Source organism: Tamandua tetradactyla, chromosome 4 (genome assembly GCF_023851605.1).
Source record: "Tamandua tetradactyla isolate mTamTet1 chromosome 4, mTamTet1.pri, whole genome shotgun sequence".
Lineage (NCBI taxonomy): Eukaryota > Metazoa > Chordata > Mammalia > Pilosa > Myrmecophagidae > Tamandua > Tamandua tetradactyla.
In genome coordinates this window covers 26,223,204-26,243,854 of record NC_135330.1, presented here as the reverse complement: position 1 = coordinate 26,243,854, position 20,651 = coordinate 26,223,204, and the positions used below count along the sequence as shown (strand labels likewise).

At 42.1% G+C, this 20,651-nt stretch overlaps 2 protein-coding genes across 4 annotated transcripts in view; one reads left to right on the top strand and one right to left on the bottom strand.

The window, feature by feature from the left end:
• C4H1orf105 (chromosome 4 C1orf105 homolog) overlaps nt 1–20,414 on the bottom strand; it is a 60,669-nt gene extending 40,255 nt beyond the window's left edge. The window contains exons 1-2 of one of the 2 annotated variants that reach the window (XM_077156986.1): nt 19,913–20,414; nt 5,425–5,510 (exon numbers count right to left, since the gene is read on the bottom strand). In XM_077156986.1, coding sequence (XP_077013101.1) covers nt 5,425–5,510; nt 19,913–19,933 — 107 coding nt within the window. In that variant the 5' untranslated portion in view covers nt 19,934–20,414. The remainder of the gene's footprint in view (nt 1–5,424; nt 5,511–19,912) is intronic. The other variant, XM_077156985.1, reaches the window with a different exon arrangement.
• Nucleotides 6,507–9,187, top strand: PIGC (phosphatidylinositol glycan anchor biosynthesis class C). 2 transcript variants are annotated; one of them, XM_077156984.1, is made up of 3 exons: nt 6,507–6,638; nt 7,806–8,685; nt 8,842–9,187. In XM_077156984.1, exons 2-3 carry the CDS (start codon nt 8,023–8,025, stop codon nt 8,914–8,916), a joined length of 738 nt encoding a protein of 245 aa, XP_077013099.1. In that variant the 5' UTR covers nt 6,507–6,638; nt 7,806–8,022; the 3' UTR covers nt 8,917–9,187. The 2 variants fall into 2 exon arrangements, with proteins under 2 accessions (XP_077013099.1, XP_077013098.1); XM_077156983.1 differs by having other exon boundaries at nt 7,806–9,187.
• Nucleotides 20,415–20,651: the final 237 nt, after the last annotated feature.

Genomic DNA, 20,651 nt, shown 5'->3' with positions numbered 1-20,651 from the left:
CTGCAAAGAAATGACCTCTCCTTATAAGTGCTTTCCTCTCAGGCCTGCCCTGCTTTCTCTGGGTACATGTCCCTGCATACTGAAACAATCCACCCATTTCGTCCATGGCATGTCTTTTTCTCCCTCCCTCCACCCGTTTCCTCTTGAAATAGTCTATCTTCTAGTCAGCTAGTGAGGGAATGACAACACTGGTTCTCTTCTCCGGGTGAATTGCCTATGGCCTGCCTTACTTGCTGTCACGAGGCACTTTATTGCAGGGTGAGGGACCACGGTACGAGGGCTTGGCGACCATAAAGCCCCTGCATGTGCAGCAATGGCCACGTCCAGCTCCCAAAAAATGGAAACTCGACCGCCAGCAGTTTTGCCAAAAACACTTCTCCTCTCCAGTGAGAAAAGATTTCATTGTCCGTTGCTCATTTCTAACAAAGGCTTGGGAACGGAGTTTGGTGTTTTATTTTCTCAACCACTTCCCTGGGCCCAGGAAGACGAGACAGAGGGAGATCTGACCTGCACTCCTTCACCGCCTTTGCCTTTGGTGTGGAAACAGGGTGCCAGGGACCTGCCACCCAAATGCTGACTAGGAGAGACCAGGAGGACAGTTTCGGACTGCTCCCACTAATAAGAACCTCAAACAAACAGGACCTCAGTGTGAGCCAGAGGTTGCTCTGGAGATTGGTGATGTGTGTGGCATCGGCATAGTCAGGCCAACCTGAGATAAGTGTTCTCAAAGGAGGTGGAGTTAAGAGCCAGCGAGTGTCAGTACCCGGCATTTACCAGCAGAGCTATGTCTTACCAACACCAGTCCTTGTAGGTGTGTGTTCTGCATGACGACTGGTTGCCCAAAGCTAAGTAATAGTCAAGGCACATTTAGAACTTTTTTTTCAAGGTCAGGGACTCAGAAAACGGTGCTGCTCAACATAAAAGAGCCTGGAACCCACAGCTTTGGCCAGATGAGAAGTTTCTAATCTATAAGAACTGCTGATACTTTAAAAAGCCATCTTTTCAAAGACTTTGTATTCCTATCTTGTCTTCCTGAAAGCTCAGGGCACCTCACAGGCACTGTCCAGTTTGTTTTCTTAGAATTTTTGTGAGGTTGGTAAGCTCCATTTCTCTTACCAAGGGTTGAGACAACTGTTCAAATTCTTGCCAGTGTGGAAATTAGTAGAGCTTCATTGCCCACCTTAGGTAACGTCTCATTCTGACTAACTCAAACTTGGCTGGCTGAAGAAAAAAATGACCCCCCTCCCTTCCCAGCTGGCTGTCTATGGACACTGACCCAGCTGGCACTCCATTACCTGGCTGTGAATATGAACAGGTGCTCAGGATGCCCAGTTGTGTTCTGGGCCTGCTTTCTCAGGCCATGCCCCCCTCCCTGCTTCCCTCACCTACGCCTTCACCGCAGGCTTATACAGAGAACCAGGGAGCTGGGGCAAGGTAGCTATGCACAGGGATGCTTTGTTCCTGGCTGGAGGGGCAGGTGTACTGGGCAAGGGGGTGGGAAAGGATGGTAAAATGTTACCCTGTTAGATGTTGTGCTGGTTTGAATCTGTCTTGTAATCCAGAAAAGCCATGTTCTTTAATCCCCATTCAATATCACTGGGTGGAATCTCTTTGATTGTTTCCATGGAGATATGACCCACTTAATTGTAGGTGGTATCTTTTGATTAGGTGGTTTTCATGGACATGTCTCCACCCATTGAAGGTGGGGTTGTTTACTAGAAACCTTGAAGAGGGAACCATTTTGGAAAAAGCTTTAGAGCCCACATAGACAGAGAAGTTTGAAGATGTAGAGGGAAAACGCCCTTGGGGAAGCCTTTTGAAATGAGGAGAGAAAGCTAGCAGACATCACCATGTGCCTTCCCAGCCGAGAGAGAAACTCTGAACTTCACTGGCATTCTTTGGAGTTAAGGTATCTTTCTTTGGACACCTTAGTTTGGACATTTCTATGGCCTCAAAAGTGTAACTTGCAACTTACTAGATTCCCTTTTTAAAAGCCATTCCATTTCTGATATATTGGATTCTGGCAGCTTCGGCAAACTAAAACAGATTCTGGTACTGGAGAAGTGGGGATGCTGCCATGGTTTGCAAACACCAAACATGTTGGAATGGCTTTTTAAATGGATAAGGGGAAGATTCTGGAAGAGTTGTGAGGAGCTTGATAGAGAAGGCCTAGAATGCTTTGACGAGACAAAGCATTCTAGAAATGTGGACTCCAAAGACACCTCTGATAAGGTCTTAGACACAAATAATACATGCATTATTGCAAACTGGAAGGATGTCTTAAAGGGGCAGAAAATTTAGCAAAATTGACTACTAGTTTTGGATGTAAGGCAGATTTTAAGAGCCATAAACTTGGATATTTAGCAGAAGAGATTTCCACACTAAATGTGGAAAGCATGGTCTGGTTTCTCCTTGCAGCTTACAGTGAAATGTAATAGGAAAGAGATTAGCTAAGAACCGAACTCTTGGGTACAAAGAAAGCAGAAATTGACAGTCTAGAAAATTCTGGCCTCCTAGAAAGGGAGACCCCTAAGAATAATGCTCCACATCAGGATTTAACCAAACATGCAACCAGTCAGCCATCCAGGCTTGGAGATGGGGTTATCCAGGAAAGATTTGTGGAAAGTCCTATTGTCTGATGGTTATGACCCCTGTCTACCATATAGGAAACCAACAAGAGTGTTGTAGGATTTGTATAACAGAGCCACTGCTAGCCTGGACTAAAAGCGACAGAAAAGGGACAAATTGAAGGAAAAATAACTTGAAAGGCAGAATCATGGAAGCTAAGGTATAAAGCCAAGAAACCTCAGGCCAGGAGGGCAGACTCACTCATGCACTTGGAGAGGGTGAGTTTGCCCCGGAGACAGAGGGCAGGAATTTCAGTGCTCTTTGGGGAATGGGAGAGCCTTGCTGCCACCACATTGTTCTGAGGGGGTTGAGTGTGGGCCCAGAGATGGCAGAGAGCCCGGGTGTTGCCCTGATGCTTGGAGAGGGTGGGGCAGAGAGAGAGGTGGTCTCCCAATGTCCTTCAAGGTTGCAATCATCACCCCAGCATTTGGAGAGAGCCGGGCTGCTGCATAGGCCCTTGGAAAGGGTAGGACTTCCACTTCCTAAAGCCCTGAGGACAAATGACTCTCAGACTTTGAGGTCTAATGGAGTTTACCCTGCAGGGTTTTGGAACTGTTTGGGTCTGGTGATCCCTGTGTTGCTTCCAATTTCTCCCTACAGAAATGGAAATTTGCATCCTATGACTGTTCCTCCTTTGTATCTTGGCAGCAGATAACCTATTCTGAGTTTAAAGGTCCACAACCAGAGGAGAATTTTACCTTAGGACAGACCACGCCTGTACTGACTTGGTTCAGATTTTGTACTATTTCTGATTTTGTATTTTATTTGTAATTTTACTGAAATCATTATGGCTTTGTGATATTATGATGGAATGTATGTATTTTGTATTTGGAAAGAAAAATGTCTTTTTGGAGTTCAAAGGGTAGAATATCCTGGCTTGAATCTATTCAAAAAGCCATGTTCTTTAATCCTCATTCAGTATTGCTGGGTGAGAGCTCTTTGATAGTTTCCATGGAGATGTGACCCATCCAGTTGTGGGTGGTAACTTTTGATTAGGTAGTTTCCATGGAGATGTGTCTCCAACCCATTCCAGGTGGGGTTGCTTACTAGAGTCCCTTAAGAGGGAACCATTTTGGAAAAAGCTTCAGAGCCCACACAGCCAGAGACCTTTGGAGATGCAGTAGGAAAACACTTCAGGGGAAGCCTTATGAAACAAGAAGTCACCATGTTCCTTACCAGCTGAGAGAAAACCTGAATTTCACCGCTCTTTCTTTGGAGTTAAGGTATTTTATCTGGATGCCTTAGTTTGGACACTTCTATGACCTTAGAACTGTAAACTTGCAACTTAATAAATTCCCATTTTAAAAGCCATTCCATTTCTGGTATATTGCATTCTGGCAGCTTTGGCAAACTAAAACAGATGTCAAAGACTGGCAATTTCACATAAAAATCCAGATTTCTGGTGGTGTTAGAAAAATCGACACTTCTGGCAATTGGACTTCTATGTCTTCGGGCAACATTGCCTGGGACTGAGTGCTGGCTGTCCTGTCTGTCAAGGAGGTGATCTCCCATTCACTGCAGTGCCCGTTCGGCCAGCTCTACTCATTTATGCCACCCACCTGTCTCTCACATTCTGTAAGTATCTGTCCCTCTCTCCCCCAACTAAAAGACGCTAAACTGTCCTTACTTATACTGCTCCTTGATGTGCTAACAACTCTTAATAAGAACTGCATCGCCTTGTGTTTTTATTTTATACACAAACTTCTGGGTTTTTTGAACATCTGACTGTCCACTTTATATTAAGGAGTTAGAGTTTAGAGTTTAGATACATTCAAAATTATTTAAAAGCGCACACACACGTACAGAACAGGACAACAAGCACTTGACAGGCACATGGAAAATACACAAAACAGTAACTGCTTACTGAACAGGTGGTTTTTAAAAAGATGCAGCAGACAAAGCAAAGGTATGTGTTTTTGAAGTGGAGACGCAGAGGGAGTGATGGAGCTTTCCTCAGGGAGTGTGACTTATCCAAGGGCAGGAGTACCTGACAGGGACTAATGGGAGGTAAGATTACTTTCAGAGAGCACAACCCATCTATCAAGCTACTCTGCATGCCACTAAGCCAAACCCTTTTCAGTCCGTGATATGCCTGTGAACTTGCCCCCTTCCTCCCTGGCCTACCCTTTCTCTAGCCTTCCCTGTTTTTTCCCAATTGCCCCCACATTATCTCACACCCATCCTTCTTTTCCTTTCCCCATCCAGAGCAGGAGTATGTTGCCACACCCAGAAACCATCTCATCAAAAATGGGTGGAGGGAGGGGAACAAGGACACAGTCTTTTCAAGTGGTAGCACTGAAACGCTCCGTACACACACATTTCTCCAATTTTGAAAAACAGAAATACATGTCCTATAGCAGTATGTTTGGGAGAGACTGATGAGATTGGAAGAGATGGTCTCAAGGTCAAATGCAGGGAGTTGCTATCTCTAAAGACTGGAATTCATGGCTAAAGACTTTCTATGGCTGAATTTTGAACATTTCAAACTAAGGCAGAAGAGAAAAGGCAAGGTGAGGAAAAGGAAGGATCCATGAGTAGAATTCTCCTATAGAGTTGAGCAGGGTGGTAGAAGGGCAGGTTATTTGGGATCTCATCTCCCCAAGCCAAGCCAGGTTCATAGTCAATGATCATTTTTGTCTGACAAAGCCAGGCCATTCTGTTTTTTTAGCACTTGACTTGGGTTTCTCAACTGATCAGATGATAATTAGCAGGGTGCTCCCCTGATAATAACCCCCCACCCCTTAAGAAATTATCCTCTGTGAGGACCAGCCTTTTTCACAGTGGTTGAGCTGTTACCTTTTGGGGAGGCTGAGCACTAATGGCTTGTTTATGAGGCTGGCCTCACTAAGCCAAGGAATCTTGCCAAATTTTGGAACAGAAACCTGGAGAGAAATGGAAAGAGATCATGTTGCAGAACTTGTCATATTTGACGGTTGCAAACATCATGAAGACCAAAGTAAGCTAAGAGCAGCCATGCTTTACATTCATATAGCACCCAACACTTTACAGAAAACGTTTATGTCATATTTGAACCTTAAACCCCCCTCATAAAGCATTCAAGGGAAAATACTATGGTCTCCATTTTACATAAAACAAAATCAAAGTTTAGAAAATGAGTGTTTTGCTGAGTCACACAGGTAGTAAGTGGATTCTGACCTTTGTATCCACTACATTTTCTGTCTCACTGTATCTTTTTCCTTTTTTATTACCTCAATCTCTTTATAAATCTTCTAATATTTCCATGAACTCGAAATATTAGAAACTACCTGTTTCAAGCCTCTGGCTATGTTTTCAGCCACAGGGTTCTCCACCCTCACCTGTTCTGGGTAGTAAAGTGAAAAGGGCCTAAGTTTGAGGCTATAGAGAACTGGGTATCAATCTCAGTTCATCCACATTCCAGCTGCTTGACCTCGAACAAATCACAACCTCTCTGAGCCTTCATCACGCTTTGAAACGGGGATGATATTGAAGGTCAGTACACTAGAAAGAAAGCTCCATGACAGCAGGAGTTTTGGTCTGTTTCGTTCACTGCTGTATCGTGAGCACTAATACAGTACTTATACTTGCAAATACTAAGTAAACATCTGTCTGTCGAATGAATGCATGGAGGCATGGAAGTCCCCAGCTGAGGGCCTGACCAATAGAAGCTCAATAAAAGTAGCCGTTAATTATCTTTCTTCTGCCAGCCCCGCCTCTGTCCCTGTTCCCTCTTGCCTTTCTCAGTCGTTCGATGACACAACTCCTTGGTATCGTGACTTGCTTTGTTAGGCTCGGAGCTAGCTTTCCGCTTTCGACAGGCTCCTGGGGAGTGCTCAGGGGGTCCCCCGAGCAGCCAGCAGGGGGCAGCAGCGCCCTCGCGGTAGCTTCCGGCGGAGGAAGAGCGCTCTTGCCTCGGCGATTGCGTGGACACGGAAGTGCTCGGCAGCTATCGCGACCCCGGCGCCCCGGATGGGGAAGGAGGCGGGCGGCCGCCTTCCCCAGGCAGCGCACCCCTAAGAAGTCGCGGGCAGGTGGGTTCCAAACCGGCGTAAGCATTTCCGGGCCCCCTTTCCTCCGCGATCCCCCGCAGGCCCAAGGCTGGGTGGCGGCGGGCGGGGGGAGGCCTGGGAGGGTGGATAGGGCGCCCCGGGGGACACCCTACCCTCGCCCTAGTTCTGTCCTCGACTCTGCGGATAGGGCGTTGCTCTTTTCGCGCCGCTTGTCCTCCAGCTGGGGCGGCGGTCGCGCGATGCTGGGGTTAGGGTCCCTGCTGCAGTGAGGGAGGCTCCCAGGGTATCTGGCTTGTGAAGCAAAACGTACCGTGGTCTCCATGGAATAAATAAAGGTCGGGCAATAAAAACTTTCTTCGCAGATATGCCGGATGACCCTGGTATTTCTGGTCCTCAGTTTTCCCGTTGTGAAATGGGGTGATGATCATCTTCGAGTTTTCGCGGTTATAAGTAGGATGTTATCTCTTTAAAGGATGTTGGCTCAGTTAATGGATTTAGAGCTTTTAGTGTCTTGTTTGGTTTTGACTTAATAAACTGTAAAGCTTTACCTTATTGTATTGTGCAATTTACTGTTGTCTTCAGATCGGGGCATTGTAATGTTTTTTAAAAATAACGAATGCCTTTGAGAACCCACTAAAAGCTATACATCCTATCCCTGGAAATAACCACACGTTGCAGATACAGGCAGACAGTTTTCAAGGATAGTTTTTGACCCTCTGAAGCTCATACCTATACCTCAGGAACATTTGAACAATTAAGCAGTTAAGACAGAGTTTAAACAGAGATATGTGAGGCACAGGTTTTATTATCAGGCTTTGGTTTGAATTCTGGCCCCCCTACTTACTACTTGTTACCTTGGACTAAAATTAATTAAGCAATTTTGAATCTCAGCTTTTCTTTTCTGTTAGTGGTGGGGCTAATACTAACCTCTAAGGTCGTGAAGATGAAAAGAATTTAAGACACCTAGCACATGAAAGGCGCTCAATGCGTGGTAGCTAACAGTAGTGCTGTCTATTATCATTCAAAGAATTATAACTTAAACATCTAAATGCATTTTCAGTGTCCATAATTATGACTACCACAGATATTTTGTTCAGAGTTCTAGTGGACTGAGTTGGTTCGAATTTAACTCAGTCTTGTCCTTGACCTGTAACAACTTTCATAGGTTCATAGTTTTTCTTTTTCTAGGAACTTGGCTGTATTGTCCTGCCTCAGAGAACAAACTCATCTATTGCGGGCCTAGCCTGGGTTGCTGCCTTTGAAAGCAAGGGAAGGTTGGTAGAATATCAGCCATAGCACAGCATGAAATTTCCAGAGAGGTCTTATTTCAAAACTTCATAAAGAAACAAACCACATGGATTTCTCCGAGGGAGATTGAACTGGCCTAAGTTTGAGCAGAAGGATAATGTGTGACCAACCAGTAACTAACATCAAGGAGGCCAGGTGGCAGAAGGTCTTGTATGAGCGACAACCCTTCCCTGATAACTACGTGGATCGGCGGTTTCTGGAAGAGCTGCGGAAAAACATCTATGCTCGGAAATACCAATATTGGGCTGTGGTGTTTGAGTCCAGTGTGGTGATACAGCAGCTGTGCAGTGTCTGTGTTTTTGTAGTTATCTGGTGGTATATGGATGAGGGTCTTCTGGCCCCCCACTGGCTTTTTGGGACTGGCCTGGCTTCTTCACTGATTGGCTATGTTTTGTTTGATCTCATTGATGGAGGTGAAGGGCGGAAGAAGAGTGGGCGGACCCGGTGGGCTGACCTGAAGAGTGCCCTAGTCTTCATTACTTTTACTTATGGTTTTTCACCAGTGCTAAAGACCCTGACAGAATCTGTCAGCACTGACACTATCTATGCCATGTCAGTCTTCATGCTGTTAGGCCACCTCATCTTCTTTGACTATGGTGCCAATGCTGCCATTGTATCTAGCACATTGTCCTTGAACATGGCTATCTTTGCCTCTGTCTGCCTGGCCTCACGGCTGCCCCGGTCCTTGCACGCCTTCATCATGGTGACGTTTGCCATCCAGATTTTTGCCCTGTGGCCCATGTTGCAGAAGAAACTGAAGGCACGTACTCCCCGCAGCTATGTGGGGGTCACACTTCTTTTTGCATTTTCAGCCTTGGGAGGCCTGTTGTCTATTAGTGGTGTGGGAGCCATACTCTTTGCCCTTCTGCTAGTTTCCATCTCATGTCTCTGCCCTTTCTACCTCATTCGCCTGCAGCTTTTTAAAGAAAACATTCATGGACCTTGGGATGAGGCTGAAATCAAAGAAGACTTGTCCAGGTTCCTCAGCTAAGGAACTTCCCGACTCCATAATTAAGGCAAGCTGATAGATTAGCCTCCCAACTAGAATAAGATCTGAAGGCAAAGTTCTATTCTGGAAGTAGCATGCTGATGCGGGTGGGAGAGCAGAGATCAAAGGAAAAAGTTAGCCAAAGTCTTGAGTGGTGAAGGTGCTTATCCTTGTTAATGACAGAGCTTTGTGGGGCCCTCTTGAATTATTGGCTCTTATTCACTGTAACAAATGAAGTGATGTGGTTTCTATTTATTAAAAAAATAACAACACATCAATTATGTTGTCTCATGATTTTTCTAAAAGCAGAAGATAGAAGGGGCATAAAAAGTAAAGAGATAGAATAAAAGTGTATATATATATATCACTTCTCTTTACCTTTTTTCAGCACCAATGCAAGTGCCATTATTTATTTAAAATTCAAGTCCTAAACCCTGGATACCATTTCCAGTTTATTTGCTCAAGATCATGTAGTTGATCACGTAAGTTTGACTTAGATCTTAGTTTTGTGTATATCTATAGATAAGTTTTAGCAAACATTTATTGGATATATAGATATACCAGCCATTAGGCTGAAGTGCTGATGTGGGGAAATACAAAGATGAACAAAATAGAGACACTATACTCAATTGCTTACAGTCTAGTGAGACTGAAGTATGTATATAATCCAGTACTAGGGAGAGTGGTATGTGTCATAATCAAAATGCTGTGAGAAAGGAGCTGGAATAATTTTAAATACTTGAGGTGGCATTTGAACTTAGTCTTGCAGGATAATTGGGTTTAGATAGGCAAAAGATGATGGTTTTAGGGCAAGGTGACAGGTACTTAGGGGCTGGGCTAGTAATAAGAGCAAGTGAAGCTAGCTGACTTTGTGACTAATAACACTGGAGAGAGCATGCCCTTTCTAATGACAACTGCTACTTTTGCTCCAGCTGATTGTTTCTGTTCAGAATTTGGTCCTAGCTTCAGATCTTTGGAATTCCAAATAAAATTCTAAATGAAATTCCAGTAGCTACAAATCTGTTTTTAATATGAAATCTGACTCAAACATTCCATCCCAAGTTTAAATAAAAGGTAGCCTTATGCAGGCCAAAACCCACATTTGCCTATCTGTTCTTAGCACAGGCACAGAGATGGGAAAAAGCATGCTAGGAGTACAGGATTATGACTAAGTTGGAATGGGAGGTTTGAGTAAAAATTATGAATACTCAAGAGTTTGTGCATTATACGTAGGTAATGGGGCACAATCCAGCTTGTCTAAGGATCTTGAACTCAGGTTTTTCATCTGCAAAGTCGGAATAATCTAACTCTAGGATTGATGATTAGAGGAGATAATATATACAAAGTGCTTTGAAGAATGGTTAGCTATTGTTATGTTGGTATGTAGGAAGACTTGAAGAGGGCAGAGACAAGGTATAAAATGGATCAGGTGCCTCCCAGAATATAGCTGTTCCCTCGTAATTTATTTGGGGCAGGTTCCTGTACTCCCTAGAAATTCATTTCAAATCAGAAATTTTATCAGGGCAGCAGTATGCCTAAGAAGTAATGTTTCAATTTCTGAACAGATTTTGTCTTGGACAAGGTTTTGAACTGGTATCTTCAGCTGCCATATCACTTTTTTTTTTCTTTCCCTGATTTGAATTTGGGCAGGTGAAATGTTATATTTCATGATACAAATGGCTGGTTTTCCCTAAGGTCGATTAGACTACTTTTGTATACTCAAGGACACAGACCAAGAGGGAAAGAAGGGTCTCAGAAACTGACGGGTGAAATCTACAGCATCCATCTACTGGCCTGTATTGGATTGGACTTTTCATGCCTTGCGAGTGGCCTGAACTGGCTTACATTTATTATAGTCTACTGGCTTAGATTTATTATAGGTCAGGTGCTGGTGTTTGAAGGTGTAAAGAGTTGTATAAATGTGTTTTTTGGATTTTAATATATTTTTCTTATTTGAATGGGTTTCTGATCATCAACTCTTTAGGGAACTCACATGGCAATCGCATTCATGGGCGTGAGCAGAAATTTCCCCAGACTTGAACCACTTTCAAGAATAAGTCCTGGGCGGGCCACGGTGGCTCAGCAGGTAAGAGTGCTTGCCTGCCATGCCCAAGGACCCAGGTTCAATTCCCGGTTCCTGCCCATGTAAAAAAAAAGAATAAGTCCTTAGTGGGATGCATGAGTATGTATGTGCTGTCATTTTTAGCTCTCACTGTATAGCGTTTGGAGTTACCCAAGGCCTGACTTGAATTTGTTGGAGAAGCTCATTGTGGAGTTAGTGGGGTATGGTGAGCTGTGGGGTGGATGTGAAGCTTAAGGGTGAGAAAGAGTCTCGATTTGAATAGAGAAATGATGGTGGCTGTGAAGAGACTATTGTAACCCAAGTGAACATATACCAAAGTGCACAAGGCATGATGCATTCTGGTATTAATGAGAAGCACAAGGTAGATGGGCTGTAGTGAAGGGATGAAGCTTGAGAGTGCTAAGTACTTTGAATTATACATATCTGGAAGATATTGGCTTAAGATTCTAGGCAAAATTTAGAAAAGTATTGAGATCTAAAAAGAATCTAGTGCTTTTGTACTTGAAATTCTTTGTACAGAATTGGTTGCCCCACAACCGGGTTTGTAGTAGAATTAAAAATGGATCACAGAAAGATAGGCATAGGAATCAAAGGGAAAGGACACTTCCTTATGAAAATGGATTAGAGAATAGAACATCAGAGCCTGGAAGGAAGGCTCAAAGGAGATAGAATCACTGTCTATAAAATCACTAAGGGTGAAAGCAAATGTTGACTTATTCATAAATAATGATTTCTTAGAAGACAGTCTGAAATTTGAAAATATAATTTTATATGCATATGACTCCAAGAAGTTGCACAGGCAAGAAATATAAATGGATTCCAAAAAGATTTTGGAAAAATTGCAAATAAAAAAGCCATAGATGACTTGTTAGAAAATCTTAAGAAATCCCTAATCCTTCAGTGTTGCTATGAGGAAGGATAATGAGGCCCACCCATGACATGTTTCTTTGGGTTGCTGCTGGCATAGGGATTCAGGCCTAGATAATGATTGGTATGACCTAGTGTGACAATTATTGGGAAAGTTACTGTCCTTTATCTTCAGTGGTTCCATCAGTCTCAAATTTAAACCGCAAAGGGTACAAGTAAAACAATTATTTATATTTCCAGAGAATATTATGTTTGTGTGGTGGGTTAAGAGGAAGGGAAAAGGTTACGGTAGCATTGGAATTAAAACCCTGACCTGTCAAATATTTGCTTGTGCAGAAACTTTCCTCTTATCACCCCCATCCCCTACCTCCAACTCTGCTTGTTATAGGTAGTCTGGAGGGTGGTGGTGGCCAGTGAGAGCAAGGAGAGAGGAACGGGGAGGTAGATTGGCCCATTCCTTAAAAATGGATTGTAGTTGGGATGGAAGGATTTGAGGGGAGGTGGCAGTGTAAGATGGCAGCTCTGCTTTATTTTGTGCCATTATGCAGTTGACAAATGATTGGCATGTAGCTAGAAGGCTTTGCAAGGATCTGAAAGTAGTTCAGACTTGAGTAGGTGAGAGGAGATAGAATCTTGTCCACAAGTGGAAGGATTGGCTTAGGGGCAGGGATAGGTGATCTTGGTAGCGTAGGAAGGTAGAATATATAGATGCAGATGCTGGTAAGTAGATAGCATGTGCACCATGTGTCAGGTTGGGTTGTGACCATATTGGTGTCAGTGTTATGCCTGTATGCTTTAGTCAGTACTGTAGACTTAGAGGAGTTCTTCAGTGTAAATTGTGGATTTAAGAGTTCATGCTGAGTATACTCAAGGATGCACATGGAACCATCATTTATGTCTTCTAAGCCAAATAAGGACAAAGCAAACAAAGAGGAACCAGCAGAGGGCATCAGTCACAAGATTATACATAATTCAAACCCACAGGATTTGGGGGAAACAGGCTGGAACACAGTGCCATCTTGTGGAAGTTATTGATATTTTTTATAATGTGAATTCAGTACGTCTTGAAATTCTTGCTGAATTGTGCTTTTGGAAATAACTACATTTTATTTGTAGTTATGAGATCTGAGTTCGCCATACATTTAGAAAGAAAATAGCAAACGGATATCTAAATAATAAATAATAGCTACATATTCAAGCATCCACTGTGTACCAGTCACTGTGTTAGGTGGTTTATATACATTATTTTATTTACTTCTCATAGCAATCCTGTAGAACAGGTATTATTTCCATTTTACAGTTGAGGAGACTGAGATTCAGTGGGGTCAGGAATTTTGTTATTGCTAAGATTGTATTGCCAGTTTTGCTTTCCTGACAGCCATCCAGAACTGTATAGTCCTGACTGTATCCATGACTAAGAGTTAATTAGAAGGCTGTTGCTTTTAATGCTTTGTCAAATCTCTCATCATTCCTTTTATCCCTTACTGATTTTCCCCAATATGCAACAATATTTCGTGTTCACCTAAGCTTACCTCTACTCAGTTTCTGTGATTCAAATTTTATGATATTTGACCTCAGGAATTTATTCATTCAAAAATTATTTATCGAGCACTTACTATATGAAAGACACTGCTCTGTGGGCTTTGGATATATCTGAATAAAACAGAAAAAGTTAATTGTTCTAGTACTAGTGGGGCTTACATTCTGGCAGGGTAAACACAATAAGTGAATTGACATGAATGTTAGGTAACAAATGCTATAGAAAAAAAGGAAAAGTAGCATGATATTAACTAAGCAGGGCAGGGCAGGTCTCATGGAAAAAGTAGCATTTATCCAACAACTTGAAGCAGTCAAGTCTTTTAAAATGGGAGAAATGAGAGTTGAAAGGAGGCCTGTGCTGGGGAAGAGCATTCTAGGCAGAGGGAATAGCTGCTACACAGGCAGAAAAAGATGCTTGTCACATTTGGGGAATAGAAAGGAGTAGCTGGAGGGTGTAATCCGGGAGAATAGAAGATGAAGTTAGATAATGTGGGCACTAGATCATGTAGGACATTGTACACTATTAAAAGAACTTTGGCCTTTACTCTTATTAATTTGGAAGCCATTGGGAGGGTCTTGGGTGAAAGAGGGACATAATCTAGCATACATTTTGAAAGTTCATTCTGGTCACTGTGGGGCAAGAATAGATGCAGGGAGAAGCATTTAGGAGGCTGGTACAGTAATCCAAGCAACCATTGAAGGTGGCTCAAAATGGGGTGATAGCAAAGGACAGGATGAAAAAGTCACATTCTGGGTATAATTTGAAGGTAGAGTCAGTAGAATCAGATGGAAGAGGGATTGTGTGTTGAGATATTTTGGAGGAAGATTAGGAGTCCACTTTGGTGCATGTTGAGTTTGAAATGTCTTTTAGACGTCCAAGCAGAAATGTTGAATAGGGAGTTAGAGATAGGAGCTGGAGATTGGCAGAGATGTTTTCAATGAAGATATACATTTTGGTCTTGGTGTATACATTGTAATTAAACCTATATTGGACTGGATGAGATAATCAAGAAGGTGGATGTAGTTGGAGAAGAGGACCAAGAACTCCAAATTAAAAGGTTGGGGAGAAGAAGAAGAATAAGCAAAGAGATTGGGAAAGCACAAGAGGAAAACCAGGAGAGTTTAGCATCCTGGAAACCAAGTACCGAATGTATCTCATCGTGGAGGGGGTAATTAACTGTGTCAAATTCTGATAAGTAAGACAAAGACTGGGAATTGACCAACGGACTTAGCATGAGGACATCATTGGGATCCTTGAACAACAGTTTTTTTGGTGGTGGTGAAGTGATGGGGGTAAAAACCTATTGGAGTGGGTTTAAGTGAAAATAAGAGAAGGCAGGAAGTTCTGACAACTTTTGACGTTTTGCTTCAGAGGCACCAGAAAATAGGACACAAAGTGAAACAGGAGGTGAGGACAAGAAAATAGTAAGATGGGAGAAATGAGATCATGTTTGTATGCTGATGGAAATGAAACTGTAGAGAGTAAAAATTTATGGTGAAAGGGAAGAATTGCTGGAGTAGTATTCTTTAGTAAGCAAGAGGACAAGTGCTTTAAACAGAGCAGGGATAGTTGATCTATGGTAACAAGTTGGAAGGCAGAGTGTATGGGTACAGATGCTGATAAGTAGATAGGTAGGGTGATGGGAAGTTTTGAGAGTTCTTTTCTGATTGCATCAATTTTCCCAGTGAAGTAGAAGCTGAATTAATAGACCGAGAATGAAGAAAGGGGAGGACATTGGGAGAGTGAATGGACTAGAGGTGCTTGGTGTAACTGTCCGGCAGTATCAAGGGCTCTCTTGAGTCTGGTGGTTATGAATTTTAAGTGAAACCAGAAGGCTTGGTTGTGTATGTGTGTGTATGTTTTCTAAACCATGCTTCACTACATGGGTGCAGACCAGAATAGGTGAAGAATTGGATTTACCCAGTGTTGTGGTTCTATCAAATTGAAAATGGGGAAAAGGAGAAAGGCAACTATGCATCGGGTATGATTATCATGATTAACCATGGAATCTGAGTTGGATAAGGAGAGTGAAAATCAAGGAAATGGGCTGTAAAAAGGTCAAAAGGTTGGAGGTTGGGGGTTAGAAAAATAGAAGGAGTAGGCTAGAAAGATAGAAGGTGGCGATAAGAGAGCGGCTAAAGATACACTTATAACTTTGGGAAAGTAGCTGAGGTAGGTGGAGGACAAGATCATTGGAGGAGTGAAATCCAACAAAATGAGAGGTTGGGTAAGAGGAGGAGTAGGAAGGATTACCTACAGGTATGTGGAAATCCTAAAAAATTAAGACAGGAGCAGTACTGGAGAGAGTGACAGAAACAGGGGCTAACATATTTGGGAAAGAAAGGCAAATGAAAGAGGGGTGGGTGGCAAATGAGAAGCCGTACGTGCTATCTGATGCCAGGAGGTTCAAAACTGGAGGGAGGAGGCAGGATGAATGGTCTAACAGCAAAAAGGAAGAACAAAGATGCCAACCATGCTTCAAGCTCAGTTGTATGAGGCTGTGGGAGACAAACTGCTACCTATCAAGAAGATTGAAGGGGAAGTAGTTCCTTTAGAAGAGAATCTGGTTTTATTAGAGCAATAAGGTGAAGAAAATATCCAGATTACAGTTTTAAGATACAGGGAATTTTGCTGATCATGGGCAATGAATTATAGAGGTAGAGTGGTTTCACAAGTTTTTAAGGGGGGCAGTGCAACAGTGGCTCAGTGGCAGAATTCTCGCCTGCCATGCTGGAGACCTGGGTTCGATTCCTGGTGCCTACCCATGTTAAAAAACAAAATAAAGTTGGTAAGGGGTGTGACAAGGGACCAAATGGGTATATACAGAATTTAGGGTGTTAGAGTGTGGGAGAGGAGGGCGACCTAGCAGTCTAGGGATTCTTGGTGATGCCTGACATCTCAAAGGGTTAATGATATAAGTCCCAGAGGGTTCAAGGTAGTGGAGGGAGAGAACTGTTGGTGAGTAGGGAGGAGTGGATTTCTGGAGTGCCCGCTTCACCTTGAAGGAGGAGTGGTCATAGTGTGCAGACCTCATATCATGAACATAATATTTTTTGCTAATGGGATTAATGTGCTAATTCTCTGGGTAATGGGCAGTTGACAAGAGCCTTCTTGGGATAATTCACAAAATTTCTGAGATCTGTGCAAACTTCCAACAGTAGGGTAGTGTTATTTGTATTATTCTACAAAGCAGAATATGAGTAAAATGACCAGAGCTTAAATGAGAGTCAGGATTTGACTGGATGCAGTTAAAACAGGACCAAGTTCCTGTGGAAGGTGAGGTCTGAGGAGGTGCACACTGCTGACCACTGGGAGGCTTCAGGAGAGCTTGCTAGCTAGACCATACAAATACTTTTTTTTTTCCTCTCAAATCACAGGTGCACTAATGTTGGTGTTTTTTAAAGACTTTTTATTTTGGTCTTTAAAAAAAAATTTTTTTTTAACTTGGGGAACAAAAGCAATCACCAACCAAACCAAAACAAGATTTTCCACCCAGGTACTTTACTGTGACTAATGAGGATTCCCCAGAGGTGAGGTAGTTAGGAAGCATCCGTTTTCCAACTGCCTGGCATTTTCTCAGCACCTCTCCATCCTGCTAGTGCCTCCTCCTCCCCATGTGTGGAGACTCAAGAGCCAGAGGAAGTAGCTTAGAAAGGCAAATGGCCTTTTATGCCACTTTGTTGGCCCCAATTGGTACCCACGTTCAAATGACTCCTAGGACCATCCAAGGTCTTTTTCTGCTCTAAACAGACCAGCTCTTCAATCTCTTGACTGTAAGGCTGTTAGAACAAATTGATTTTTATCAATTCCCCAAGCTCTAGGATGGCCCTATGGCCTTGTGCCAGGCCCAAGCAACATTTGGACTCTGGTTAGTGAGAACACTGTGGACCACCCAGTTTTTTGAATAAATTGCAAAACACACAGTTCTTTAGGCCCTAGGCAAGTTTTGTGTATGTAGCTGAAAGTAGTTTTGTCTTTGAAATAGAAAAAAAAAAAGGCAGGCAGAAGAAACTGTTTCCTTGGCTCTAACTTGCTCTCCATTGCCTTCTGAAATGTACCCATGAAGATGAAAACCAGAAGGAAAATGAGCCCTTAGGAGCCTGAGTAGCTAGGGTTTTTGGTAGTGTTAATGGAGCTTAAAATATATACTTTGTTAGCAATTGTTTTGAAATATGGGTACTCCTGCAGAACCCACTTCAGTGATTTCTTGTTTACTCTTTTGAGAATCCTTAAATCTCTTTGGCCTCCTTGGGATTGCTAAGGCTTTCTCTTCTCTATGCTTGCACTGGAACTGGCTCATGCTTGTGAAGTTCCTTGAAGATGTGAACTGAGTCTCAAAATCAGGACCTGATATAAATTATCTATTTAGTATTCTATGTATCTGATTAAAAACTGAGTATGGAAGTAGCAGTTCATACTTCTGAACTCATCCAATAGCCTGTCACGTAGTCTGATCTTAAAATATTGGCAGTATTGCAATTCAATAGTAACTTATAGCATGAAAGAAAACAAGTGTATATTATAGCAGGGAAGGCAGCATGTATGTCCGTTTTTTTTGGGAGGGGGGCTAGGAACCGTCTGGAGGTTATAGGTTTCTTGAAAGTAAACTTAGAGAGTGAAACCTTTGTAGACTTTCAGATAAAGTCCTAGGTGTTCTTTAGGGTTAGCAGTAATGATGGTTAGGTTTTAGCCAGCCGTGGCAATTAGCAATATTGAAGCTTGCGTAAGAGTAGACTCCAGAATAGCTTCTGGGCACTATTTGAATTCTTTTAGCCAGTGATACCTTATTTGGTTACATTTCTTTTCCCCCTTTTGGTCAGGAAGGCATTGTCGATCCCACGGTGCCAGGGCCAGGCTCATCCTGGGAGTCATGTCCCATTTTGCCAGAGAGACTTTTACCCGTGGATGTCATGTCTTATGTAGCAGGGAGGGTAATGATTTTCCTTGCAGAGTTGGGCTTAGAGAAAGGCCAGATCTGAGCAACAAAAGAGGTTTTCAGGAAGTAACTCCTAGGCATAATTATAGGGAGGCTTAGCTTCTCTGCTATAGAAATGAGTTTCATAAAAGCAAGCCTCAAGATCAAGGGCTTGGCCTATAAACTTGAGAGTTCCTAATGTTTGAGAGAGCATCAGGGGTTTCCCCAGTGGGAAAGTTTAACAGTTCCATATTTTTCCTCCAGTCCCTCAAGGGACTACCCAACACACTCTGGGATGTATCTGTTTATTACATTAAACAGTATAGAATTGCAAGCCCTCATTCCTATTCTGGACTCTGTGTTTGGGTTGTTTAAATGAGGTATGCAGACAGGTTGAGTTAGATTATGTGCTATAGAAAATTTAGGTTTTGGACAAAATTAAGCTCTCTTCCTTTGGTCTCAGAAGGTAAGTGAGGCTCTAAAATACCAACAATGTCATTGTTTACCCTGTATTCTGATTTACCTTAGTCCCAACCCAATTGGCTTTGTATCTCTAATTGAACCCTGATCTCTTTTTCGGTTTCTTTAACAGTTGTTGTATATAGCAATGCTGACTTTCAGAGCTGCAGAACTCCAGCTGTGATTCTCAGGTGTTACACAGATACCCAAAGTTCTAAGGAAATACCAGTTATACACATATAGTGCAGCATCTCAAAATCTAGAAATAACGCAACTCTGGACTAAATACAAGTATTTTCTAAAAGAGACCATACAATATTTTTCTTTTGTGTTTGGCCTATTTTGCACTGTATAATGTTCCCAAGGTTCATTCAACTTGTTACATACTTCATGACTTTGTTCCTTTCTGTAACCATACAATATTCTTTCATATGTATACACCACAGTTCATCTTTCTGTTTCTCAGTCAATGTGCCCTTTGGCCCCCTCCATTCATTGATGTATGTCCCTTTAAATAGTGCTTAGGTAGTGTAGTATTATAAGCTAAATGCGATACATTAAAAAATAGAATATAATATAAAGGGAGTTTTTTTTCTTTTTCAGCAGTCTTAATCAGGTATAAATGAGATTAATGTTTTTATTTTGTTGTTTTTTTTTTTTTGTTTCTTTTTGCATAGGCAGGCATTGTGAATGAAACCCTGGTCTCCAGCATGGCAGGCTAGAACTCTGCCTGCTGCATGAGCCACCATTGTACCACCTGAGATTAATTTTTTTTAAATGGATTCACTGTTGGGAAAGTTTACTTCAGGGAACCATTCTAAAGTACCCAATAGCAATTTCTGAGGATTTTTAAAAATCATACTTAATGCTGGGTTATAAAACACAGATGCATCAAGTACAACACTTTTTCAAATGGTAGCATAAAGAGGATTGAAGTACATCATGTTCCAAAACCCATTCAAATTATCCATGCCTATAAGTGAGTAGCAGGGTTTATCTCCTTATCTCTATTTGACTTTTAACTTCTAGGATGTCTGTTGAAACATCCCTCAGTATTTATGTGGTCCCCGAGGCTTTAAGACATTTAACAGTGAAAGCCCTTGAGGAAAGTATTAGAGGCTTTATTTTTTCTTACCTTTAGTTTTCTTTTCTCCATCTCTTAGAAGTTCTGGTGTTTTTTTTAGCTGAGATTGGGGAGCTCTAGCTCATCTCACTGCCGCCAGTAGAGGGCTGCTGAATATCTTGTGAATCCAAAGCCTTTTTTGTTAGGAGCCAAACAAAGTTAACACCACTTCACAGTTTCAATACCAAAATATCTTTTTCTCAACCAACAACATCTTGTATTACATTATCCATTAGTATTGAAAATTTTAGGTAGTTTCTGATTGGCTAAAAATGAGTTCTATTCTTCCTTTGTCAAAGTCATCATGCTCTGGAATGTTACATGTGTGGACCATGTGTTTAATCTGTTCTAGAACAGTTGCTTCAATAGAGAAGTTGCTTCAATATAGAAGTCAGTGACAATTTTCCTTGGAAGACAACCAAACTTTCCCATCATTGCACTGTATTGTAATTGGATGTTTAGCTGTTTCGTAAGCTACTTTTATCCTGTTACTTCTCTGGTATTTCCAGTGAGTAGGGCATGAGTTCAGGAAGTATTTGATGCATCACTGAAGGACTGAAAATATTTAAAAAACGTATTTGTTGAAGATATAATAAGTTTGCTTAATCTTGGCCCACGTTGAGTTGTGATCAATTCTGAACAACCCTGTTCCTTTCCAACTCAAATATTGAGGGTGGGAATGGGAGAATTGGGGAAGGATATATTATGGAACATAAAAACACTGTAAACAATAAATAAGAATTAACCTTAG